At 40.1% G+C, this 27,793-nt stretch overlaps 1 protein-coding gene across 8 annotated transcripts in view; it reads right to left on the reverse strand.

Annotated features, from left to right (window-relative positions):
* Positions 1–3,595: 3,595 nt before the first annotated feature.
* The window catches only part of MTMR8 (myotubularin related protein 8), a 134,288-nt gene continuing 110,090 nt past the window's right edge, over positions 3,596–27,793 (reverse strand). For 7 of the 8 annotated variants that reach the window (XM_089323756.1, XM_051827744.3, XM_089323755.1 and 4 more), the window contains 2 exons: positions 13,388–13,514; positions 3,596–9,923 (listed from right to left, as the gene is read on the reverse strand). In XM_089323756.1, the coding sequence (XP_089179882.1) occupies positions 9,453–9,923; positions 13,388–13,514 (598 nt within the window). In that variant the 3' untranslated portion in view covers positions 3,596–9,452. Of the gene's footprint in view, positions 9,924–13,387; positions 13,515–24,845; positions 27,544–27,793 lie in introns of those variants that run through there. The other variant, XM_089323757.1, reaches the window with a different exon arrangement.

Consider the following 27,793-nt stretch of genomic DNA (forward strand, 5'->3'; position numbering starts at 1 on the left):
AATTCTCATAGTACAACTCATTAAGGACAGATGTCCTGCATGGGAAGTGCACAGTGACTCCTGTTGGTTAATTTAATAATTAACACTCTTATGTATGATGTCAGTGATCACCTGAGGCTCTTTTTTTTTAAACATTTATTTAGTAAATATAAATTTCCAAAGTACACTTTATGGATTACAATGGCTTTTCCCCCCATAACATCCCCCCCACTCGCACCCCTCCCATCTCCCGCTCCCTCTCCCATTCCATTCACATCAAGATTCATTTTCAATTCTCTTTATATACAGAAGATCGATTTAGCATATATTAAGTAAAGATTTCATCAGTTTGCACCCACACAGAAACACAAAGTGTAAAATACTGTTTCAGTACTAGTTATAGCATTACTTCACATTGGACAACACATTAAGGACAGATCCCACATGAGAAGCAAGTACATAGTGACTGCTGTTGTTAACAATTTGACACTCTTGTTTATGGCCTCAGTAATCTCCCTAGGCTCTAGTCATGAGTTGCCAAGGCTATGGAAGCCTTTTGTTAGCCGACTTCGATCTTATTCTGACAGGGTCATAGTCAAAGCGGAAGTTCTCTCCTCCCTTCAGAGAAAGGTACCTCCCTCTTTGATGGCCCTGTTCTTTCTACTGGGATCTCACTCACAGAGATCTTTCATTTAGGTCTTTTTTTTTTTGCCACAGTGTCTTGGCTTTCCATGCCTAAAATACTCTTATGGGCTCTTCAGCCATATCCGAATGCCTTAAGGGCTGATTCTGAGGCCAGAGTACTATTTAGGACATCTGCTATTCTATAAGTCTGCTGTGTATCCTGCTTCCCATGTTGGATCGTTCTCTCCCTTTTTGATCCTATCAGTTAGTATTAGCAGACACTAGTCTTATTTGTGTGATCCCTTTGACTCTTAGACCTAGCAGTGTGATCAATTATGAACTGAAATTGATCACTTGGACTAGTGAGATGGCATTGGTACATGCCACCTTGATGGGATTGTATTGGAATCCCCTGGCACGTCCTTTCAAATGTTCCATGATTCACATATACATATTTTCCCCCAAAGTCTAAAGCATACAGTTAATATTTGATTATTTGGTTCCTTGCTTCTATATGGATGTCCTGGTTCAGTTGGACAGGATTTGGAGATTGAAATAATACCAATTCATATTTGAAAAGCACTGCCAGATTTAGTAGTTATAATTTCCCCTGATTGTCACAATCACGGCATGAGATTAGCAGGGTAGAGATTATTACTACTTTACAAGTAAGGAAACATAATAAATTGAGGGCCTGAGTCTCGTTCAGAAATCATTCTTCATTCAAGGCCTTCCCTTGACACTCTTTCCCTTGTGAAAGTAGGCCTTCACTGGGTGACAGGAGGCTATAGACATCGCTGATTTCAGGGTGCTTCAGCTTGCCATGTTCCTGGGTGAGTTACCTTGAGACTAAAGAGTAGATGGATTCCAAGTTCAGGTTTATAGTCCATGTAAAGTACCATGTGAACTTAGAGCTCAAATTAGACAGTTCATTGGTTTAAAAAAACTCACAATAGTAAATGAAATTACCCATCTGTATAGATTAACTCAGGGAAGGGAGTATCTCAAATCAAGCAGGTTGTTGAACTCCAATCCAAGGAAATAGGGTCTGCTTCAGGAAAGAAAGATTGAAATCTGAATAGAAGAAAGCTGTAGCATGGTCAACAAGAAGGAGTTGGTTGAATGAACTATAGTTCATACAGTGAACAAAAATTGAGACAGATCTATATTATTCAAAATGGAAAGGTGTTCAAAATTGACTGAGACATTATATAGGAATGTATTGTGGGACCCTATTTTTGTTTTCTATGTGTGCATATAAATTTCTCTCTGCCTGGAGAAATTAAGATGGCTTTTTCTGTTTGGTTTTCTATACTTTAAAAGCACTCTACACTGAACAAAGATTTATTGGCCAGTTATAAAAGTCATAGTCTAACCCATTATATCGTAACCTGATTGTGTAGACAATGTGTTAACCCCATTCTCTTATAAGCCCCAGTCTGAATAGACTGTGCTCTCAGCTCTTTCCTGAGCTGCCTGCCTGGCCTGTCAGGTGTATCCTTTCCATTAAACCATGTAAGCTTGCTTTCCCCAGTCTAAATGACCTGGAACTTGCTCTCAGATACTGTCTGGAGAGGTGCCCATCTATTCTGATGTATGCCCTACCCCATTAAACCTTGGGGGAAAAAAAAGAATAGGAAGGAAGAATAATGGAATAGTGGAAAAAGGAAGCACAATAATAAAAATGTTAGCTTTATTAGTAGCATTAGAGCTGAAAGCAATGTTTTTTTTTTTTTTATGTGCCAGGCACCTTTTCAGGTAGTTCTTTATATTGCCAGCTCAGTTAATGTGTATAATCACTCTGTGCGGAGGTACAATTAATACTTTAAGATTTATTTATTTGAAAGGCAGAATTGGGAGGGGGATTGAGGATCTTCCATCTGCTGGTCCACTCCCCAAATGGCTGCAACAGCTGGAGCTGAGCCAATCCAAAGCCAGGAGCCAGACATTTTCTTTGGGTCCCCTTCATGGGTGCAGAGGCCCAGGCACTTGTGTCATCCTCAGCTGCTTTCCTAGGCACATCAGTAGGGAGCTGGATAGGAAGTGGAGCACCTAGAACTCCAACTGGTGTCCATATGGGAGGCTGATGCCACAGGCAACTTTACCTTCTACACCAAGGTGCTGGCCCCAGTTAATTCAATTTTTAATAGGTGAGGCCTCTGAGGTTCAGAGAGGGGAACTGACTTGCCCAATGCCATCAGCTAGTAAATGGCAAAGTCAGAACTAGAAACTAGGTCTGTGTTCCATCTACTGGAGGCCCTGGTATTTGGCTCCCAGAGATGGAGACTCTGTTGTGGGGTCTTTTTGTTTCTTCTTTAAAAAAAATCATATTATTTGAAAGTCAGAGAGACATTTCCCATTCATTGCATGACTCCCCAAAACAGCTGGGGCTGGGCCATGCCAAAGCCAGGAGCCCAGAACTCAATCCAGATTTCCTACGTTGGTGTTAAGGACTGAAGTACTTCAGCTATCACCTACTTCTTCCCAGGGTGCGTATTAACAGGGAGCTGGAATTGGAAGCAGGGCTGGGACATGAACCCAGCCACTCTGATATGGGATGTAGGCACTACAAGTAGCATCTTAACTTCTGTACCAAATGCCCACGTGGGGCCCCTTTCCAAGCCTGTAGTACATAGTCCCAGAGTCCACGAGGCTCCATGTCTAGGAATTCTTGCTGGGCATGGGGCAAAATTTGGGATTCTTGTCCCTGAACAGATCTGTCCCCAATGTGAACAAACTGTTAGTCTGTCAGCACACTTTTGTGAGTTAAGTTGGTGTTAGTCTTGTCTTCACAGCTGGTTACATACCGATGTGCTCCATAGCATTGTTCAGACAGGTGACCTCTTTCATACCTGTCTTGTCTTATTTTCACATCAGCAGGCATATTTAACCTAAGGTGGTCCATCTATTGAGGTTAGATTGGGATACAATTTTTTGGGAGCGTGTCAATATTGGTACTATTTGTAGCTAATACAAATCAACCTCACAGACATAAGATTGAAAGTTTTTAATTTTAATAAAAGAAAACTGTATCAACAAATCAAACATTTTTAAACTGGAACACAATTGCAGAAGGGAGACAACGTACTCTGTGGTACTGGACAAAACAACTGGCAGTGAATCCCGACTGGATTATACATCCATACCCCAGTGGTGTAACAGGCTCAAGATACACAACAGGAAGTTTAAAGTCAATCATTCACACAGCTGTACCTTGGCAAATTCACACTTGAGATGCTGTGATAGTGTAATTCTGTAAACCTGGGGCTACAGTTAGACTCTCAAAGAACCTACACAGTTTGGATTCTGAATTATACATCGGTTGTGGCTAACACTGACACAGTGCATTTAACATTGGTCATAAATTTGTTTCTTACATCTAATAAAGCTGCCTGAGCAATACATCCCAAGGAAAAGGCCAATTGCTTTGCTTTGCTTTATATCTCTGGCGTGGTATTTCCTAAACTATTGATGGCACTTAGCTGGACAATATCAAAGTTAGATGTTTAGCACTAAAAGAGATTTTCATTCTTGGACAAATTCTTTTCATCTGAAATGCTCAAAATGACCTATGAGACCAGACAGTAAACATACACACACACACAAACACACACACAGTCTTACTCTGAGTGACATTCTGAAAGGACTGAGCTTGGTAGCTGTTCCTAAGCTGAGGCACTGTTAAAATTGGAATACAGAACATGCTCTGTTTTAGAATTAGGATATGTGCTCTACATTCCCATTGATATTCACAAAATACAGAAACCACGCTGTCTGAAAATATGAGTGAGGTTAAGAATTATATATATTTTATAAGAGCTAGTGTGGCCAACTGCATGTGAGGTGTAACCAGGGACATGGGTCTTTGAAGAGTGATCATTTAGTGACTTTGGTGAACATATTCTCACCTGACAGGTGAGGAGTCCAATGAGGATACTTCAGCTACAGAAGCAAAGAGGGGACTCAGGACTTACTTATTTTAGGAACATAGTAAGGGGAAAGAATACCACCTACCATCCTGACTCTCTAAAAGAGAAAACCCAGGACCATATATATACCCCAGCAGAGAAATGTGTTGACAAAGGAAATACACAACTCATGAGATTCTCAAGGAAAGAGTTTCTATCAGTATAAAAGATAAGCTTAAAAATATTATTCACATTATTGAATGGAAAAGAAAATTTGTTTTAGTCCTTAGTGTGAACAATTTAATCTCAAGCAGCACAGGAAAGCTTAAATAACTGTAATGCTAGTCGTCATGAATGGGTAGATATTCTTTTTGTTTAACTGGCCAGGTATATTTTTGTATTACTCTCTATCTTCCTCCTCTCCCTTCACCTTCTCAAAAACTTGCATTCTGTGAGAGCTGATGTAGGGCCCTCTAAAGAGTCCAAGCACAAAGCTATGAAAATGTTTGAAAGGCAACAAAGCTTTGTAAGAGAAAGAAGCTTTTAGGTCACATCCAAAGCTTTAGAAAACATGAACAAGGGATAGGCCACCAGATAACATGGAAGCCACTAGTTCACACATGCCAACTTCTTAACATGTTTTGCCAGCCACTGCAAAATGTATCAGCCTAAATTAGACAGTTTCTTTCAAAGCACACTTGCCTTTTTTGGAACCCAAGTCACAAATCACAGAGAAAGTTAACATATTTTTACTTGCATTAATATCTAGAAGAGATATGGGCTGCCATGATTGGTGACTACAACCATACTTCCTATTAAGGGGAAGGCACAGCCAGGGAATCAGAGAAGACATGTTCTGTAGGACTTCAAAAGTATTTTTTTTTTGCCTTAGAAAAGCTTCTATGATGCCATCAAATGTTTTGAAAACAGAATGCCTCTGAAAGAACAATATACAAGAGTTTTTTATGATCCCAAATCTTTCCCCTTGCGTTCAGTGTTACCTGACAGGCCAGCCATTTACTCACATTATTAAAAAAAAAAAGCTGGGTAGGAAAAAATTCAAAGCTTAAGCCATGTTTATATCAAAAGTCAGGTCTAGATTTGGCACTTGAAAGATTTGATTGGGGTCTTACCAGTCTATATCGCACATAGAATTCTGGGAGAGGTCTGAGGGTTGGGGAAAGATTTGGTATAAATATCACTAAATCATACACATCGGGAATTAAAGGAAAAAGTGAGACTAGGCTTTCTAGGTTTAAACCAATGTGAAATATAGTAAATCTCTTTTGAGGTATTTTTCTTAAAGGTAACTTATATTTCCCTAATGCAACTGTTTGAAAAAAAAAAAAAAGGCCACTGTATAAAATACTTGCATACAAAGATTTGCCAGTGGTATATCAAAGCCTAATAGCATCAAGAAAAGGTATTTGTTTTTAGTGAAAACAAGTAACAAAGATCTGACATGTGTATCCTTAGTTATTAAATTTTTCTTTCTGCTAAATTCAGGCCAAGCTTAAATATTTACAGATTTTGTTTGAAAAGCACCTCTTAAGATCTGGATTCCTTTCGGCTTGAAGTGTTCTGGGGAAGGTCTCACTTCCAGCGAAGTGTGAGGTGTGTGAGACAGAACATGATCCATGCATGTTGGCAGGCCATGACAACTGACTTTGTGGTAATCAAATACAATTTTTTTTTGACAGGCAGAGTTAGACAGTAAAAGAGAGAGAGAGACAGAGAGAAAGGTCTTCCTATCCGTTAGTTCACCCCCTAAATGGCCGCTACGGTCGGCACATCTGAAGCCAAGAGCCCGGTGCTTCCTCCTGGTCTCCCATGCAGGTGCAGGGCCCAAGCACTTGGGCCATCCTCCACTGCCTTCCCGGGCCACAGCAGAGAGCTGGACTGGAAGAGGAGCAACCGGGACAGAATCCGGTGCCCCAACCGGGACTAGAACCCGGGGTGCCGGCACCGCAGGCTAAGGATTAGCCAAGTGACCCGCGGTGCCAGCCTCAAACAAAATTTCTGAGGGGACTATCCAAGGATATATTTGTCTAATTCATGTACCACACAAGCTTTAGATTCTCCCTCTGTTAGTTCTACATTATTTCAAATTTTCTTTCCGTTTTCTCTCTAAAAAGACTGTTAACTATTACTTAAGTTTGTTATTTAGGATTGCTTTACTACTGTGATAAACTTGTCATTCCATCAACTAAAAAATAATGAATTTTTAAAAAGGTGTCCATGTAGAGCCTTAGCATGGCCACAAGCATAGAACAGGGTCTGCCTCACCCTTAGAAAAGATAAGCAGTGACCTGTGAAACTTGTGTAGCAAACAGGCAGAGGTCATGTTAGTGGATGAGACAGTGGCAGGTGGTTAAATGCCTTCCTATTTAAATGGGACAGTCATATGAGAATGGAATTTCTGCTTGGATAATTGGAAGGGTAGGACAGTGGGGGAAGGGGTCACATTTCTTTCACAGCCTACATGCTATAAGACAGTATGAAAGCCATTAATAAATCGTCTTTTCTAGTACTCCTGGAAATATTCCCTTGGGAGTCTCTATTGCTGGGCTCTTGATTATAGATAGTTACTGAGTTTTTTCTAGTACATAAACATTTGGATTCCTATGAATCTTTTTATTTTGTCAGATTTTTAAATCCAGCTGTTAAACAAGGAGGTGTTTGGTGTTGAGAATAAATACAGGGTTTTCAAAAGGCTTTCCTTAGTTCTATGCATGGTATTCATAAACATTAAAGGGTTATGTTGGGGAATAAAAAATAAAAGACCAAACAAGGTGATATCACAGAATTTGAGGCTAAAACCATTCTATGGCCTTAGACACTCAACAAATAAGTATTTTAAAACTTTTTGATTTTGCCTTTGCAGTTTAGAATTTTATTGAAAAGATCTTCTTTTACTATTGATTTTGTTTTAGATCTAAGAAATAAAGTTGGATACCATGTACTACCCTTGTACAGGTCTTTTAGAAATAAATATGAGACTCTTAAAACTATTTTTTCATAGGATTTTCAAAATCTACTATTTCTTCCCATTTTTCTTTCTCCCCAGAAAAAAAACCTCAGCACATGATCTGGAATATCATGCTAGTTAATGGAAAGCAAAATACAAATTCAGATATGGGAGAAAGCCCTGGGTGTAAAGTAAGATCCAAAATATTTGTGACAGGCTGGTACTGTAGCTCTTTTTCACAACTTATTTAACAAAACCTCTAGACCAAAACAATGTGCATAAACCCCAATTTTTTTTTCCCAATGGAACAAGTCACATGAGAACTGGCAACATCTGATGATATAAGTTATATAAGCCAGGGAACTATCTATAAAAAGAAGAGGAACGAAAAGATACAATAGAAAACCATCTTAATGCTTTAAAAATTATAGGATCCAGGCAGCTGTAAAGAAGAAGCAGGTAGAAAAATGGCTCCTATTTAGTTATGAAAAAGGACAACCAAAATGATTTAGAGTTCTTCTCAAGCAGAAGGTTACTTTGGGTCCACAGTTTAGCTAGGGAGAAGGAATGGAGTTACCCTGGCCCTCTTCTACATTTAAACACAAATTAAAAGGCACCTCTTTCTTTTTGAGAAAAATATCTAATAAGGTGATTCTTTAGATTTAGATTTATGTGTTCACAACTGGATGTGACAGTAATTTTTGAGCTTAAACCAGACAGAGAATTTGGAATAGACATCTTGGGTGAGGACCTGGATTATGTTGGCATTTGAGTTCTAGAAATGCTGACAATATATACAGCATGACCCAAACTGTCTGAGGCCTACCCTACCTTCAGCCTGTGATAGTAGCAAAACCATGAATAACTATTCAATAGGTAAGATGTGTATCAATCTGAAGGTGAAATATCTGGTCTTTAAACAACATATGCTTTTACCCCAAGAGTATGTGGAGCTGTTCTAACAGTGGGATTTTTTTTCAAAAGTATATATTAGCACAAGGTGACAAATGTATTAATTTTTAAAAGTAGTGCTCATTGTGACTAAAAATTGACAAACTTCATGTGATGTCTACATATGCAAAACTACAGGTCTTCATAAAAAGACCTAAGTGGGGGGCCTATTTCACAAAAGTTCAGATGAGCAAACAGAACATGTCTCAGAACATGTCACTGACATTTTCAGTTAATTATTGAACTGATACTGAGAATGCTATTAATCAATGTTATTAAATCAGACCCCATTAATTTGGAAACGATCATTTTAGACTGTAGTAGATTGAAGTTTAACTATGGGCTAAAAGGTGATAAAAAAGGTGATTGGCTGAGTATTATAACAAGACCTAGATGTGTGAGCACTGGGGAAAGCAAGTGTTGTAACTTAAGCAAACTTTCCTTATTTGTTCTAAACCACCAAACACCTATGCATTCATTCTAACAATTAAGGGCCATTTTAATTTATGTCTCAGGCAACTGTTGAGGTCTCTATGGGCAATAACATTAGCTAACATCTCATGATTAAGCATATCTTAAAGTAAATTTTTCTTTTAAAATATTCTGCATTCACAGTTCCCTGCTGCATATCATCTCTCCATCAACTTCAATAGGGTAGTAATTTTCCTCTGTCACAATATTTCTACTTCACTTTCAGGCTACAGAAATGAAGACAGAAAATTAGGGATGTTGATCATTAAGGAAAATGGATGGTGGATCCCGCCTCATAAGCATCTCAGCTGAAAGGAAACATCTATAACATATTCTTTCTCTTGCTTACAATTCTGGAGGGTTTAACATGCGTTTATTGGTTGCCTAATCAGTAACTGGCTTAAATCCCCTTCCAGACTCTTAAGTCAGGAGGAGGGGTGCCCTGGACCCAACCATTTAAACAAACTGGAAAAGTAATATAGCCCTCTTTGGGACAAAGATCATGTGGCTGCTGCAGGTGCACGTACCATGGAAGCAGCTGAATAGCTAGCTCACTGTTGCTTGTCGGAGTCTGCCTTCTTCTTGCTGGCCTTGGAGATAACTGTGTCTTTAGAGATGCCTGTATCCTTCACAATGCCCATATCTCTGGAGATGAAGGTGACTTCAGAGATGTCCACGTCTCCAGAGAAGCCCCTGGCCTCAGAGATGCCCATGTCTCCAGAGCAGCCCATGGCTCCAGGGAGGCCCACTTCCCCAGAGATATTTAGGGCCCCAAGGCTGTCCACAACCCTACAACAACCATGGTGGATGGCACCACACTGGCTTTTTACTTGATCCACCTGAGCTCGGGGACATCCTTCCATGGACAGGGTGCCGCTCTTCATCAAGGTATTCAGGTCTCCATCAATACCCATAAAGCCAAGAGGATTGGTAAAAGAACTTCCCAGCTGCCGGGATAATAACTTTCCATAGTGAGTACATGTACAGCCTTCTTCTGGTGGCTCATCATGGCCTTTCAGTTTCTGTCTCAGGAGCAAGGGATAGTTTAAAATAATTAATAACAGGAGAAAAATTAGATAAATATCACACTGATCTGTAAAGATCCTGTTTCTGTCATATGGTACCAAATCATCTTTTCACCCCTTCTACAACATCTTTTCCTTATTATTTGCCATAGTGTTTTTTTTTTTTTTTGACAGGCAGAGTGGACAGTGAGAGACAGAGACAGAGAGAAAGGTCTTCCTTTGCCACTGGTTCACCCTCCAATGGCCGCTGCGGCCGGCGCGCTGCAGCCAGCACACCGCGCTGATCTGATGGCAGGAACCAGGTGCTTCTCCTGGTCTCCCATGGGGTGCAGGGCCCAAACACTTGGGCCATCCTCCACTGCACTCCCTGGCCACAGCAGAGAGCTGGCCTGGAAGAGGGGCAACCGGGAAAGAATCCGGTGCCCCGACCGGGACTAGAACCCGGTGTGCCGATGCCGCAAGGCGGAGGATTAGCCTAGTGAGCCGCGGCGCCGGCATGCCATAGTGTTTTAAAAGATCTACCATTAAAGAACCTCAAAGGTCTTATATCGATATAAGTTTTCTTTTTCTTTTCTTAAGGATTTATTTATTTGAAAGAGAGAGGTCTTCCATCTGCTGGTTCAGTCTCCAAATGGCCACAACAACTGGAGCTGAGCTGATCCGAAGCCAGGAGCTTCTTATGGGTCTCACACGTGGGTTCAGGGTCCCAAGGACTTGGGCCATCCTCCACTGCTTTCCCAGGCACATTAGTAGGGAGCTGGGTCGGAAGTGGGGCATCCAGGACTCAAACTCGTGCCAATATAGGATGCTGGTACTGCAGACTGGGGCTTTAACCTGCTGTGCCACAATGCCAGGCCAAGGATATCTTTTCTTATAAAATGCAGTTTTATTACTGTGTGGTGAAATGAGAAGGCCATGCCAACGTGGCCACTGGCAAGCGAGCGTCAGTTACTCAGGAATGACTTTGAAACCCACCTGGCAACGGAGCCTGCCTGGCAACAGGCTGTGATTGGATGGCTTTGAATCCCACCTGGCAATGGAGCCTGCCTGGCAACAGGCTGTGATTGGATGGCTTTGGAAACTGCCTGGCAACAGGCTATGATTGGTTGGGGCATAGAAAGCCCCTTGACCAGATTGGCTGGTCTTGGCTATATAAGATGTTGTACCAACTGAAATAAACGAGTCTGCCGGCTGCTTGCCTCAAGCCCACTTTCACCCGACTCCTGGGGTCTGTGTGGTGACTCTGTGGTGACTCCGCGTCTATTGCCCCTACCAGGCTCCTCCTCTTAGAAATGAATCCACTGCAACATTGCTGAGAAATCAACTGCAACATTACTGGGATTGGGGAGGCAGGGAAGAGGACTACTAACATTTATTGAATACGTTTATGTGCTGGGCACTTTACATAGAGTAAGTCATTTCATTCTTCTAAGAAACCTGTTAGTTAGGCATTAGCTGTATTTTACAAATGAGGAACGGAGGCTCAGAGAAGTTAAGTGGGTCACTCAAACTCATAAATTTAGGAAGTGGAGAACTGAATCTTCTTAATGTCACAGTCTATGACCAGCCTACTACTTCATGTTGCTGCCAATGTATAATTTTATTTTCAAGGATGACATGATGATTCACTGATACTTAACAACAGTGATTCTTTGGTGTCACAGGCCCCAGTGTAAATCTGAAGAAAATGATGGATCTTTTCCTCAGAAAAATGCATGCATTTACATGTGTGTGCAAAGGCAGTACATGTGCACAAATACACATGTTAAGCATAATTTAAGGAGCCCATCTGAGGCCACTTGTGAGTTCATGGACTCTAGTTAAGAGTTCTTCCTGCCTTGGTATATAGGCATATCATTTTCATTTCCCTAGAAATCATAAAATTACAGTGATTTTAATAAAAACAGTGATAATCTTTGAGTGGTACCATTATGAGTAGTTGGTAGGGGGTATATTTTATTAAACTTTTCATTTTGTACTTTAGCGTAATCTTCATTTTCTAACTTTTCATGTATATCGCTTTTTTAAAAATCACAAACATCAGGCTGTCTGGGTAATATTATGGGCAATTTTGGTTCTTGTCTTTGCATTAAGAAAAGTTACATATACACACATATATATACATATGTATATACATACATATATGTATACACACACATACTTGGATGTATATTTTAAAGGAAGTCTTTACATAGAATGATTTAGGTCTATCAGAAATGAATCTGATTCTCAAAAATCAGGCAGGTAGGGCTAGTGTTGTGGCATAGCATGTTAATCTGCTGCTTGCAACTTCGGCATTCCATATTGGAGTGCAGGTTCCTGTACTGGCTACTGCTTCTGATTCAGCTCTGCTGGTGTGCCAGGGAAAGCAGGGGATGATGACCCAAGTGCTTGGGCCCCTGCCACACACATGGGAGACCTGGATGAAATTTTTGGCTTCAGCTTGGCCCAGTTCCAATTATTGTGGTCATTTGGGGAGTGAACCAGCAGATGGAAAATTCCTCCTCCATCCTGCTTTTCTCTCTCTGATGCTCTGCCTTTAAAAAAAAATCTTAAACAAATAAGAATCAGGCAAGGCTAAGTCAGTGGGTTGGGTCTAGAGTAGGGGACCTGCTTAATAGCTAAAAGAGGAAGCAGGAAGCCCTAAGTACCTGCTTCTCACTTCTGCTGCTTGTTTCCTACTATTTTAAGTCATGCTTCATTTTTCTTCATTTTTAAAATGGAACAAAGTAACTGGTTATTGCCTCCAAAAGTTTGGAATCTGATGTAATCACAAAACATTTATTTTCACAGAAAGGATATTTATTTACTTTTAGGGAGCAGAAAAAGTTATGCCTTATCTGGCCTAAAGTGGGTTAACACCCAGTTCCTAAACATCACACCCTTTCCAAGAATTCTTTTCTAAGATATGTCCCTCCCTGGTGGTTCAGACAAATCCTTAGTGATCCCTAAATTCCATAAGCAGCTTAGCATTTATCATTTAAAAAAAATTCTTGTTGACTTGTTTAACCTGTAATTATAAGCAAGTGTCCACAGCACAATCAATGAGCAGAGTTTATAATCTAAATGCAAAGGAGATAACATTATTCTTTTACAAAATTTTCTTAATTTGAAATATAACAATTTCATTGTTCCATCAGTTAACTCAAGGTGGTATTCTTTTGACTGATAACAAATGCCAATGTGATTAATTTGTCATTCCTCTTGATCCTCCTAATCATTCTACCCAGATCCCACAAGGGCACCAATCCACTTGCTTACCTTGCAGAGCGCAACATTTACCACACTTTAGGAAGTAAGAAAAGAAATTATGCCTGGAACTTTATAGACATAGGACACTCAGAAGCCAAGGAGTATAATAAGTCAACCAGGCAGACCTCTGCAAGTATCAATTCAACTACAAGAGGGCAGAGCCTACACAGAGAGGAGTAAAGATCTCTTTTTGAGACCTTTCTCCTCACCTTTTGTAGTTTGTGCACATCTTCCTCCAGTTCTGCTCTTTGTTTCTTAAATTCCAGGAGTTTCTCTGGTATACTCTGCTTGGGCTGCAGACCTTTGTCAAAACGGTTATACATGCCACACCAGAACCTTGAATAAACAAGAAGTTTGTTAGTGGCTAAGTTTAGCTGAAAGAATTGATTGTCAAAGTTTTTCTTTTTTTACTTTTGCCAAGAAAATATTAGGCTGGTACATGGGAAGATCTTAAAAGCAATGTAATTTTGATGACATTAAAAAGATTGGACATACAATTGAAGAGTAAAGTTTCCAGCAGAAAGATCTCTGCTAGAGGAGGCACTTTGGACTTGAGCAAACTCCAGTCTCTTTTTAAACATCAAATTAAATTTTAAATTTGAGAAAATTATAGATTCAAATACAGCTTTAAGAAATAATAAAGGGAAAGGTTGGTATCAGCAAGAAGACAGAAACAGAAAGTCTTGAACTCTCTTTTCCATCCATGGACACACTGAATCAACAGCAATACAAGGATCAATTCCCTTTGTGAGAAATTCAAGACTAATTAAAGAGCTCCTGTAACCTGGGTGAGTGTGAAACTACCCATAGTGAAACAAGTAGGATAAGTGGAAACACACACCCTCAACACAGTTCCATAGGATCTGGAGAGAATCCAAAGCCCCAGCTTCCACCTGAGTACAGGAGAAATTGGACCATATATCTAATACCCTACTTCTCCAAGTGCTGAGGGACTAGCTTCTTGGCTATTTCAGAGAGCTGACAGAATATGGCATATAACAATACCTTAGAGACTCTGAAAACAAGTGGAAATTTGAACTAGCATGTAGGCATGTACCATAGCTCCTGTCCCCAGCTCAGCATGGACTGAGTGGGTCAAATTATTGTCTCCCAGCTTTCCCCTGGGGATGCAAGGCATTCCAACTTCTCCAGGAGCAACCAAGGAAATGCGTTCTCTACTGCCTGTCTAGGAGCACCAATGGGACTGGACACTCTAGATATTTGGGGGCCACTAAGAAGGGTCATTCAGACCAGCATGAAAATTTCAGAAGTTCACAGAAGCTCTGGCCAAGCTGGCTGGTGAAGGTCTTCTATAAAAGGCTGATCCATAGGACTGGGAGAGGTAGCTTTTTTCTAACATGTAGATACAAAGAGTCATAGAAAATGAAGAAAAAGGGAAATATAATTCAAACAAAGGATCAAGTTAAAACTTCAAAAACTGATGTTAATGAAATGGAAATATATTAAATATCTCACAGAATTCAAAACAACCATCATGGAAATGCTTAACAAGTTCAGGAAAACAATTTGTGAAAAAAGTAGGAGTTTCAATAAAGAGGCTAAAACTTCAAAAACGAAATAAACAAATCAAAACAGGGATCAGAATTGTGGTACAGAAGGCTAAGCTGCCACCTGTGATGCTGGCATCTCACATTGGAGTGCTGATTCAACTCCCAGCTGATCTGCTTCTGATCCAGCTCACTGCTAATGCATCTGGAAAAGCAGTGGAAGATAGTTCAAATACTTGAGCCCCAGCCAACCACATGGGAGACCTGGATAGAGTTCTAGGTTCCTGACTGTGGTCTGGCCATCCCTGGCCAATGTGGCCATTTGGGGGGAGTGAACCAGTGGATGGAAGCGCTCTCTCTCTCTCTTTTCTCCTCCTTTCCCTCCCTCCCTTCCCCTCTCCCTCTGTGTATGTGTATGTGTATGTGTATGTGTATGTGTATGTGTATGCCTCAATCTCTGTCACTCTGTCTTCAAATAAATAAATCTTAAAAAAAGAAAATAAAGGGAGTCCTCCAAGATGGCAGAATAGGGAGGGCACGCACTGATAATCCGGGAAAAGAAAGTTTAATAAAAGTGGAGATACTGTAGTTTCAGGGAAGAGTTAGGGGAAAAAACTGCAGAGGAAACTCTTCAGGAACTAGTGGGACATGGTGGACCTACGTGGAGGGCACGGGTGCCCACAACTTGGGACCCTAGCCACTGAGTCTACGCATCAGTGCTGGAAAGGGAGATGAAGTGAAACATCAGTAGCCTGAGACACTGGTGGGAAAGTGTCAGGAAGAGCCTAGAGGGAACGAGGCTTGAAGCTCACCAGGCTAACTAGAGGAGAGAAAAATAAATAAATAAAAGGGACCAGTACAGACACGATTCTCTCCAGGCGAGCATGAAAAAGAGCAGGTGCCATTTTGGACATACATAAAAGCTGCACCACCTCAGGGCAGCACCCACCCTCAGCCAAGCAGAAAAACCTGAATCTGGTGGGGAGAAATAACAGGAGGTTAAGACCTAGTGAATGTGTGGAACTTATGAACTGAGACTGTGAAAAAAAAAACTGAGGGTGTGTTAGAGAACTCATGGATATCTTGAGACGTGAGTACTCGGTGGGAGACGCCACAAACTTGGTAACCTTGGCAACCCGATGGGAGATTTCAGGGGAATCTGAGCTTACACTGAGGACTGCACAGATCCTTTGTGTGGTCCTTGGGACAGAGCAGATGAATATTATACCTACAGGGGCCAGTGCTCAGACACTGACTGCCTTCAAGGAGAATAGCTCAGCTGTGCAGAATTACTTCTCTTCTGAATACAAAAGAGAGAGAGAGAGAGAGAGAGAGAGAGAAGATTTACCACCCCAAACCTGGGTGTGTCACCTTTGGCACAGCCTTAAACCTGAAGAACTGAACAGAGCTCTCTGGCCACACCCATCACAAGCCTCTAAGGATCCACCAAAAGCAGACAGTCCACTTAATCTAGGGACATAGTATACCAAGAAAAGCCACCACAGTGAGGGAAAAAAAGAAGAAACCAAAGAATATCTCCACAATGCCAAGCAACAAACGCAGAAACCGAGGAAACAAGAACAAGGAAGACATTATGATGCCCCCAAACGAATATGACACTCCAATTCAAGATTATGAAGATGATAAGATAGAAGAAATATAAGATACAGATTTCAAAAAATTTATGATAAGAACATTTAGAAGTTCTCAAAAACAAATTCTTGAACTACAGAAATCCTTACTGGACAGGATTGAAAATCTCTCTCACGAAAATGAAATATTAAGGAGGAATCAAAATGAAATGAAAAAACTAGTAGAACATGGAACTGTGATAGTGACGAGAAATCAAAATGAAATGAAGAATTCAATAGATCAAATGAAAAACGCATTAGAGAGCCTTAAAAACAGAATCAGTGAAGCAGAAGAGAGAATATCGGACTTAGAAGACAGAGAACAGGAAAGTATACAGTCAAACTAAAGAAAAGAAGAGGAAATTAGAAAGCTAAAAAATATTGTTGGGAATCTACAGGATACTATTAAAAAACCCAATATTCGGGTTCTAGGAGTTCCTGAAGGCATGGAGAGGGAGAAAGGATTAGAAGGCCTTTTTAATGAGATACTAGCAGAAAATTTCCCAGGTTTGGAGAAGGACAGAGACATCCTAGTACAGGAAGTTCATAGAACCCCTAATAACCATGACCAAAAGAGATTCTCACCACGACACGTTGTAATGAAACTCACCACAGTAAAACATAAAGAAAAGATTCTAAAATGTGCAAGAGAGAAACGTCAGATTACTCTCAGAGGATCTCCAATTAGACTCACAGCAGACTTCTCATCAGAAACCCTACAGGCTAGGAGGGAATGGCAAGACATAGCCCAGGTAGTAAGAGAAAAAAACTGCAAGCCCAGAATATTATATCCTGCAAAGCTCTCATTTGTGAATGGAGGTGAAAAAAAGACCTTTCATAGCAAACAGAAATTGAAAGAATTTTTCACTACTCATCCAGCCCTGCAAAAGATGCTTAAAGATGTGTTATACACAGAAACACAGCCATCAATATAAAAGAAGGTAAAAGAAGAATACCTCCCAGTAAAAGATCACAGGACGTTCAAAGCATATATTAAAAATATCTTTGGGAAAATGGCAGGGCAAAGTTATTACTTATCAATAGTCACATTGAATGTTAATGGCCTCAACTCTCCAGTTAAAAGACACAGACTAGCTGATTGGGTAAAGGAACAAAACCCATCTATTTGCTGCTTACAAGAAACACATCTGTCCAACAAAGATGCATACAGACTGAAAGTGAAACGTTGGAAAAAGATATTCCATGCCAGCGGGAACCAAAAAGAGCTAGCATAGCCATCTTAATATCAGACAAAATAAACTTTAACACAAAAACTGTTAAGAGAGACAAAGAGGGGCACTATATAATGATTAAGGGTTCAATTCAATAGGAAGATGTAACTATTATAAATGTATATGCTCCTAATTACAAGGCACCTGTTTATTTAAAAGATATGTTAAGGGACTTAAAGGGAAACTTAGACTCCAATACAGTAGTACTGGGAGACTTCAATACTCCACTCTCAGAAATAGACAAATCAACCTCATAGAAGATCAACCAGGAAATAGCAGATTTAATCAACACTATAGCCCAGATAGATCTAATAGATATCTACAAAACTTTTAATCCTACACTTAAAGAATTTACATTCTTCTCAGCAGTATATGGAACCTTCTCTAGGATTGACCACATACTAGGCCATAAAGCAAGTCTCAGCAAATTCAAAAGAATTAGAATCATACCATGCAGCTTCTCAGACCACAGTGGAATGAAGCTGTAAATTAGCAACTCAGGAATCCCTAGAGCATATGCAAACACATGAAAACTGAACAACAGTGGGTCACAGAAGAAGTCAAAAGAGAAATCAAAAACTTTCTGGAAGTAAATGAGGATAACAACACATCATATCAAAACTTATGGGATATAGCAAAAGCAGTGTTAAGAGGAAAGTTTATGGCAATAAGTGCCTACATCAAGAAATTGGAAAGTCACCAAATAAATGAGCTTTCAATGCATCTCAAGGATCTAGCAAAACTGCAGCAAACCAGACTCAAACCTAGAAGGAAAAGAGAAATAATTAAAATCAGAGAAGAATTCAACAGAACTGAATCAAAAAAAAAAAAAAAACATTACAAAAGATCAACCAAGGGAAGAGCTGGTTTTTTGAAAAAATAAACAAAATTGACACACCATTGGCCCAACTAACTAAAAAAAGAAGAGAAAAGACCCATATCAATAAAATCAGAGATGAAAAAGGAAATGTAACAATAGACACCACAGAAATAAAAAGAATCATCAGAAATTACTACAAGGACCTGTATGCCAGCAAACAGGGAAATCTCAGAAATGGATAATTCCTGGACACATGCAACGTACTTAAATTGATCTATGAAGACATAGAAAACTTAAACATACCCATAACTGAGATAGAAATTGAATAAGTAATAAAGACCCTCCCAACAAAGAAAAGACCAGGACCGGATGGATTCACTGCTGAATTCTACCAGACATTTAAAGAAGAACTGACTCCAATTCTTCTCAAACTATTCAGAACAATCGAATAAGAGGGAATCCTCCCAAATTTTTTCTATGAAGCTAGCATCACCTTAATCCTAAGCCTGAAAAAGATGCAGATCTGAAAGACAATTACAGACCAATATCCCTAATGAACATAGACCCAAAAATCCTCAATAAAATTCTGGCTAACAGAATGCAACAACACATCAGAAAGATCATCCACCCAGACCAAGTAGGATTTACCCCTGGTATGCAGGGATGGGTCAGTGTTCGCAAATCAATCAATGTGATATACCACATTAACAGACTGCAGAAGAAAAACCATATGGGCCGGCGCCGTGGCTCAATAGGCTAATCCTCCACCTAGCGGCGCCGGCACACCGGGTTCTAGTCCCGGTCGGGGCGCCGGATTCTGTCCCAGTCGCCCCTCTTCCAGGCCAGCTCTCTGCTGTGGCCAGGGAGTGCAGTGGAGGATGGCCCAAGTACTTGGGCCCTGCACCCCATGGGCGACCAGGATAAGCAGCTGGCTCCTGCCATCGGATCAGTGCGGTGTGCCAGCTGCAGCACGCCGGCCGCAGCGGCCATTGGAGGGTGAACCAACGGCAAAGGTAGACCTTTCTGTCTCTCTCTCTCACAGTCCACTCTTCCCGTCAAAAAAAAAAAAAAAAAAAAAAAAAAGAAAAGAAAAGAAAAAAGAAAAAACATATGATTATCTCAATAGACGCTGAGAAAGCATTCAAGAAAATACACACCCTTTCATAATGAAAACTCTAAGCAAACTGGGTATAGAAGAAACATTCCTCAATACAATCAAAGCAATTTATGAAAAACCCATGTCCAGCATCCTATTGAATGGGGAAAAGTCTGGTACCAGACAGGGATGCCCACTCTCACCACTGCTATTCAAAACAGTTCTGGAAGTTTTAGCCAGAGCCATTAGGGAAGAAAAAGAAATTAAAGGATACAAATTGGGAGGGAAGAAATCAAACTATCCCTCTTTGCAGATGATATGATTCTTTATTTAGCGTATCCAAAGAACTCTACTAAGAAACTATTTGATGTCATAGAAGAGTTTGGCAGCACTCCTGCCTCAGAATCAACCCTTGGGACATTCAGATCTGGCTAAAAGGTTCATGAGAATCTCACAGGCATGGGAAGCCATGACACAGTGGCAAAAAAACAATCTAAATGAAAGATCCTGGTGAACAAGACTCCAGCAGAAGGAACAGGCCATCAAAGAGGGAGGCGCCTTTCTCTGAAGGGAGGAAGGAACCTTCACTGTGATATGGCCTTGACTAAACAAGTTCAGAGTTGGTGAACTCAAGGGGCTTCCATAGCCTAGACAGCACATAGCAAGAGTCTCGGGTGATTGCTGATGTCATAAATAAGATTGCCAACTGTTAAATCAACAACGGGAGTCACTGAGTACAGGCTCCCCACGTAGGATCTCTGTCCTTTATGTGTTTTACTATGAAACTTAAAAACAACACTACTAGTCGAACAATGCCGTATACCTTGTGCGGTTGTGTGAGTGCAGCCTGTTGAAATCCTTGCTTAGTGTATACTAAGTTGATCTTCTGTATATGAAGGTGATTAAAAATGAAACTCAATGAAGGGCAGGATGGGAGAGGGAGTGGGAGAGGGGAAGGCTGCGGGAGGGAGGGAGTTTGGGGGGAGGGAGCCACAACAATACAAAAGATGCACTTTGTAAATTCCAATTTATTAAATTAAAAAAAAATAAAAGAGTTTGGCAAAGTAGCAGGATGTAAAATCAATGCACAAAAATCAACAGTCTTTGTATACACAGGCAATGCCACGGCTGAGAAAGAACTGCTAAGATCAGTCCCATTCACAATAGCTACAAAACAAGCAAATACCTTGGAATAAACTTAACCAATGACGTCAAAGATCTCTACGATGAGAATTACAAAATTTTAAAGAAAGAAATAGAAGACGACACCAAAAAATGGAAAAATCTTCCATGCTCATGGATTGGAAGAATCAATATCATCAAAATGTCCATTCTCCCAAAAGCAGTTTATAGATTCAATGTGATACCAATCAAAATAACAAAGAAATTCTTCTCAGATCTGGAAAAAATGATGCTGAAATTCATACAGAGGCACAGGAGACCACGAATAGCTAAAGCAATCTTATACAACAAAAACAAAGCCAGAGGCATCACAATACCAGATTTCAGGACATACTACAGGGCAGTTGTAATCAAAACAGCATGGTACTGGTTCAGAAACAGATGGATAGACTAATGGAACAGAATAGAAACACCAGAAATCAATCCAAACATCTACAGCCAACTTATATTTGATCAAGGATCTAAAACCAACTCCTGGAGCAAGGACAGTCTATTCAATAAATAGTGCTGGGCAAACTGGATTTCCACGTGCAGAAGCATGAAGCAAGACCCCTACCTTACACCTTACACAAAAATCCACTCAACATGGATTAAAGACCTAAATTTACGACTGACACCATCAAATTATTAGAGAACATTGGAGAAACCCTGCAAGATACAGGCACAGGCAAAGACTTCTTGGAAAGGACCCCAGAGGTACAGGCGGTCAAAGCCAAAAATTAACAATTGGGATTACATCCAATTGACAAGTTTCTGCACAGCAAAAGAAACAGTCAGGAAAGTGAAGAGGCAACCGACAGAATAGGAAAAAAAAGATTTGCAAACTATGCAACAGATAAAGGGTTGATAACCAGAATCTACAAAGAGATCAAGAAACTCCACAACAACAAAACAAACAATCCACTTAACAGATGGGCCAAGGACCTCAATAGACAATTTTACAAAAGAGGAAATCCAAATGGCCAACAGACACATGAAAAAATGTTCAGCATCACTAGCCATCAGGGAAATGCAAATCAAAACCACAATGAGGTTTCACCTCACCCCGGTTAGAATGGCTCACATACAGAAATCTACTAACAACAGATGCTGGCGAGGATGTGGGGAAAAAGGGACACTAACCCACTGTTGCTGGGAATGCAAACTGGTAAAGCCACTATGGAAGTCAGTGTGGAGATTCCTCAGAAACCTGAATATAACCCTACCATACAACCCAACCATCCCACTCCTTGGAATTTACCCAAAGGAACTTAAAAGGGCAAGTAAAAAAGCTGTCTGCACCTTAATGTTTATTGCAGCTCAATTCACAATAGCTAAGACCTGGAATCAACCTAAATGCCCATCAACAGTAGACTGGAAAAAGAAATTATGGGATATGTACTCTATAGAATACTACACAGCAGTAAAAATCAATGAAATCCGGTCAGGGACTGATGGGTAATCAGCCAGCAGAGAAATATAAGGATGGAAATCTCAGAAGATCAGAGAATAAAGTCCAGAAAATGTACTCAAAGAAATAATAGGGGAAGAGCCAAGATGGTTGCTATGTAAGAAGTTCTGACAACCACTCCTCTGCAAATACAGCAAGGTGAACACCTATACACACAAGTCACCATCATGAGAGGTACAAAAACCAGATTATAAGCCAGATTTTCTTGTTATAAGAAAAGTCATACTGAAGAAAGCAGGAAGTAAAGAGTTGCCCAAGTCATATACCTTTCTCAGTTCAACGAATACAGAATGGAGAGATGACAGATGGAGAGGGAGGATGAATTGAATCCCAGTTCATCCCACTATTGAACCCTACTACCCAAAAAAATGGAGCTTCCATCCAGCTGTTGTGGCCAATTGGGGAGTGAACCATCGGATGGAAGACCTCCCTCCCTCTCCCTCTACCCCTCCCCCTCTCTGTGTAACTCTGACTTGCAAATAAATAAATAAATCTTATAAAAATAACCTTCCTGCCATCCCTCCTCCAATTACCTGTGGAAATCAAGCTCTAACCACATAGAGAGGCCAGGAAAGGGAATTTAGGACCATGCCTTGGATCTCAGAGCCAGTCTTACTGTGCCAAGATCTAGCACCTGGTAAAAGTACAAAGGACTCTACTACTCAACCAGCCAATGCTTGCACTAAGCTTTTAAATTTGTAGGGTATTAGGCAGATACCTGCACTCCAATGGGTAAGATTATTTTGGTACCTGTCACAAGATTATTTTCATACTCTGTGGGCCCCAAAGGGCTGCCTTTATCATTTTCCACCAACCTTGAGCAGATAGAAGAGGCTAAGGGACTGTGTCTTGGAAATCAGTGCTGGGCTGGTAAAAACCAATGCTGGGTAGATACTAATGGTTTCCATCTCTAGGCCAGTGACTGTGGATAGTGTCAGTGGACTTACTCTCATATCAGGTGGAGACTTGTACCTGGTGAGAGATTTAGTTTGGCATGTAGCACCAGCAGTCTCTTGTGGGCCTTGGGTATACTCCCAAGATTACAAAGGGCTTGGTAACTGTGAGACCCAGATGTGAACCAGTCTGAGTAGCTGAGGAACACCTCTATCACCTCTACAAAAACCTTGGCAGATACCAAGGAATCACAGGACTGTTTTGGAACTCAGTGCAAGGATGATAAAAGCTAACATTGAAAAGAATCCAACAGTCCCTGTCCATAAGTCATGCCTGCAGACTGAGCCTCTGGATCTGTTTCAGTGCCCAGTGGAGTTCTGCGGTCTTGGTTGAGCAATCCTACACCCAAACCAGCATCACCAGTAGCTGATAGTTGCAGCATCAGGCAGTGAACCCATCTCAGCAACAGAAAAGAGTTCTTAGAACTTCTAGAAGGAGAGCAATATACAAAGTCAGATACTAAAACTAATCATTCAATGAGCAGATCACACCATACTCCAACAAACATCAAGAAGTTCCAGGGAACCACAACCTCACCTAAAGAGCAAAATAAGGCACCAGAATCTAACTACCTAGGACTTAAGAATGCCAAAGGGGTAGAGAGCATTATCAAAGAGATAATGACAGATAACTTTGCAAACCTAGAGAAAGATATAACTTTTCAGGTACAGGGAAGACAAAGGTTACCAATCAATTTAACCCAACCAAGTCTACCTCAAGATATATTATAATCAAGCTCTCAAAATTTAAAAATAAAGAGAATTTTCAAAGCTACAAGAGAAAATAAGCAAGTAACATACAATGAGGTCCTAAGTAGCTGGAATGCAGACTTCTTAATAGAAACTTTAAAGCGATGAGACTTTTACAGAACTGAAGGGAAAAAAAATGCCCCCATAAGACTACTCTACCCAGCAAAGCTATCTTTTGGATATGATGGAGAGATAAAGATATTTCAAGACAAATAAAATCCAAGAGAATTTATCATAACCAGATTTGTGTTACATGAAAGGTTAAAGGGGGTTCTTTAAATTCAAAGAAAGAGACAGAAACATGTAATAAGAAAATATCAGAAGGTAGAAAACTTGTTGGTAAGAGTAACTATAGCAACAAATTAGGAATGCTCTGATATTATAACATGGTGTGTAAGTAAGTTATAGCATTACTTGGAGTAATAAAAATTAAAAATACTATAATAAAATGTTAAGAGACAAGCAATATGGAAAGAGGCAAAATGTGTAGAATGGAGCACAAATGTGGAGTGCTTTATTAGGCTTTCTTATCTCTTTTCCTATTTTTATAATCAACATTATAATTTCAACATAACTTGTTATAGCCAAAGAAGTTTTTTTTTTGTAAGTCTTAAGGTAACAACAAAGCAAAAACATATATACATAGCTTTATCAAAACTAATAAGCAAAGACTTAAAGTATATCATTAGAGAAAATCACTTAACCACAAATGAAGTTTCTAATTTAGTGACAAAAAGAAACAATTAAAATAGTTTTTAAAAGTACAAAAATGGCAGAAATAAGACCTTTTCTATCAATAATTACTTCAAATGTCAATGGACTAAATTCTCCAATTAAAACAGTGACTGAATGAATTAAAAAATAGGACCCAAGGATATAAGAAATTCACTTCAACTCTAAGGACACACATAGACTGAAAATGAAAGGATAGAACAAGATAAGCCATGATAAGAAAGAAAAAAAGAAAGCAGGAAAAGCTGGATTTATATCAGATAAAATAATTTTAAATAATATGTAGTAAAAAGAGACCAGGAAGGCCATTATGTAATGACAAATGGTTTATTTCAGCAAGAGGAAATAACACTTGCAAAATCATATGTATCTGGGGCATAGCAGGTAAAGCTGCCAGCTGCAGTACTGGCATCTCATATGAGTACCAGTTTAAGTCCAGGCTGCTCCACTTCCCATCCAGCTCTCTGCTATGGCCTGGGAAAGCAGTAGAAGATGGCCCAAGTCCTTTGAAGATGGCCCTGCTTTGGAGACCGGGAAGAAGCTCTTGGCTTCGGATTGGCACAGCTCTGGCTGTTGTGGCCATCTGTGGAGTGAACCAGCGGATGGAAGACCTCCCTCCCCCCAACTCTCTCTCTGTCTCTGCCTCTCAGTAACACTGCCTTTCAAATAAATAAATAAATCTTTAAAAAAATCATATGCACCCAATATTGGAGTAGCCAAGCACATAAAGCAGATATCAATAGACCTAAAGGGAGAGACAGACTCTAATAAAAATCAGTAGGGGGACATTAACACCCCACTTTCAGAAATGAACAGATCATCTCGCAGAGCTCAATTTCATCCTAGAGCAAATGCACCTAACAGACATCTACAGAACTTTCCATCCAACACCTGCAGAATACATATTCACCTCAAAAGCACATAGGAACATTTTCCAGGATACATCACATACTAAACATACAAAACAGGTCTCAACAAATTAAAAAAAAAAAACCAGAAATCATATCAAGTATCTTTTTGGCAACAATTCAAGAAAACTAGAAATCAATAATAAGAAAAATGTTATAAACTATACAAACACATGGAAATTAAACTTACTCCTGAACAACTGATGATCAAGGAAGAAATCAAGGAGGAAACCAAAAAATTTCTTGAAATTATTGAAAATGGGAATACTCCATACCAATAGTTCATGGGATACAACAAAAGCAATATCAACAGTTAAGTTTACAGCAATCAATGCCTGCATTAAACAAACAAAACAAACCAAAAAAACCCAGAGAAGACCTCAAGAAAATAACTGCTTACCATACCCCAAGGAATCTGAAAAACAATAAATCAAATCCAAAGTTGGCAGAAGGAAAGAAACACTGTAACTCAGAATACAAATAAATAACAGAGACTAATTTTTTAAAAAACTTGATGAAACGAAGAGCCAGTTCTTTGAAAATATAAACAAAATTGATAAACCCTTAGCCAAGAAAAAAGAGAAGTTTTGAAATACAAAGCAGTAGATATAAAAATGGGGACATTACCACTGTTACCACAGAAATACAAAGTAATGTTGGAGATTACTATGGCAACATATTTGATAACCTAGAGGACATGGACAAATTCCTGGACACATGTATCTTGTCCAGAAATAGAATACTTAAACAGACCAATAATGAGTTGAAAAATTGAATCAGTAATAAAAAGTCTCCCATCAAAGAAAAGCTCAGGATGAATTGGCTGTACTGCTGAATTCTACCAAATATTTAAAGAATTAACACTAGTCTGGGGGCCAGTGCTGTGGTACAGTGGGCCAGGGCTCCACTTTCAATCCAACTCCCTGCTAATGTGCCTGGGAAAGCACCAGAGGATGGCCCAAGTCCTGGGGCCCCTGCACCCACGTGGGAGATCAGGAAAAAGCTCCTGGCTTCGGATCGGCTTAGCTCCTCTGGCTATTGCAGCCTTTTGAGGAAAGAACCCGTGGATGGAAGACCTCTCTCTCTGTAACTCAAATAAATAAATCTTTTTTTTTTAAAAAGAATTAACATCAGTCCTTCTTAAATTACTTCAATAAAGTAGAAGAAGAGGGAACTTCTCTAAATTCATTCTATGAGGCCAGCATTACCTTCATACCAAAACCAGTCAAGGTATACAACAACAGCTACGGGTCAATATCCCTGAGGAGGTAGGTGCTGTGGAGAAGCAGGTTAAGTCTCTATCTGCAGCGCTTGCATCCCATATGGGTGCAGTTTGAGTCCCGGCTGCTCCACTTCCAATCCAGCTCCTTGCTAATGCACCTGGGAAAGCAGCTGAGGATGGTTCAGGACCTTGGGCCCCTGGACCCACATGGGAGACCCAGAAGGAGCTCCTGGCTCCTGGTTTCTGCTTGGCCTAGCCCCAGGCCCTGCGGCCATTTGGGGGAGGGAACCAGTAGATGGCAGATATTTTTCTCCTTCTCTCTGTAGCTCTATCTTTCAAATAAATGAAAAAAAAAAATGTCCTTGAGGAATACAAAAATGAAAATCCTCAGCAAAATACTAGGAAATCAAGTCTAATAGCACATTAAAAGCATCATTAACATGATCAAGTGGAATTCATCCCAGAGATGGTTCAATATATGCAAATCAACAAACGTGATACACCACAATCAACACAATGAAGAAAAAGCCTAGGATTATATTAGTAGAAGCAGAAAAGGCATTTGATAACATTCAAAATCCCGGGGCTAGCACTGCAGCGCAGTGAGTAAAAGCCACTGCCTACACTGCCAGCATCCCATATGGGTGCCGGTTTGAGTCCCGGCTGCTCCACTTCTGATCCAGCTCTCTGCTATGGCCTGGGAAAGCAGAAGATGGCCCAAGTCCTTGGGTCCCTGCACCCATGTGGGAAAACTGGAAGAAGCTCCTGGATCCTGGCTCTTGTCTTCAGATTGGCCTACTTCTGGCCGTTGGCAGGCACTTGGGGAGTTAACCACTGGATGGAAGACTTCTCTTTCTGCCTCTGTCTCTCTGTAATTCTGCCTTTCAAATAAAATAAAAAAATCTTTAAAAAATCAAAATCACGTCTGAGTAAAAATTCTGACCATAGGAACATAGCTCAACACAATAAAGAACATATATGGCAAGCAAGCCGTTAACATCAGATTGAATGGGGGAAAAGGTGAAAGCTTTCTAAGACCTAGACCAAGACAAGGGTATTCACCTTCACCACTTTATTCAATATAGTACTGTAGGTCTTGGCTAGAGCAAGTAGGCAAGAGAAAGAAAGAAA

Source organism: Oryctolagus cuniculus, chromosome X (assembly GCF_051225735.1).
Source record: "Oryctolagus cuniculus isolate XC-2025 breed Fujian yellow rabbit chromosome X, ASM5122573v1, whole genome shotgun sequence".
Taxonomy (NCBI): domain Eukaryota; kingdom Metazoa; phylum Chordata; class Mammalia; order Lagomorpha; family Leporidae; genus Oryctolagus; species Oryctolagus cuniculus.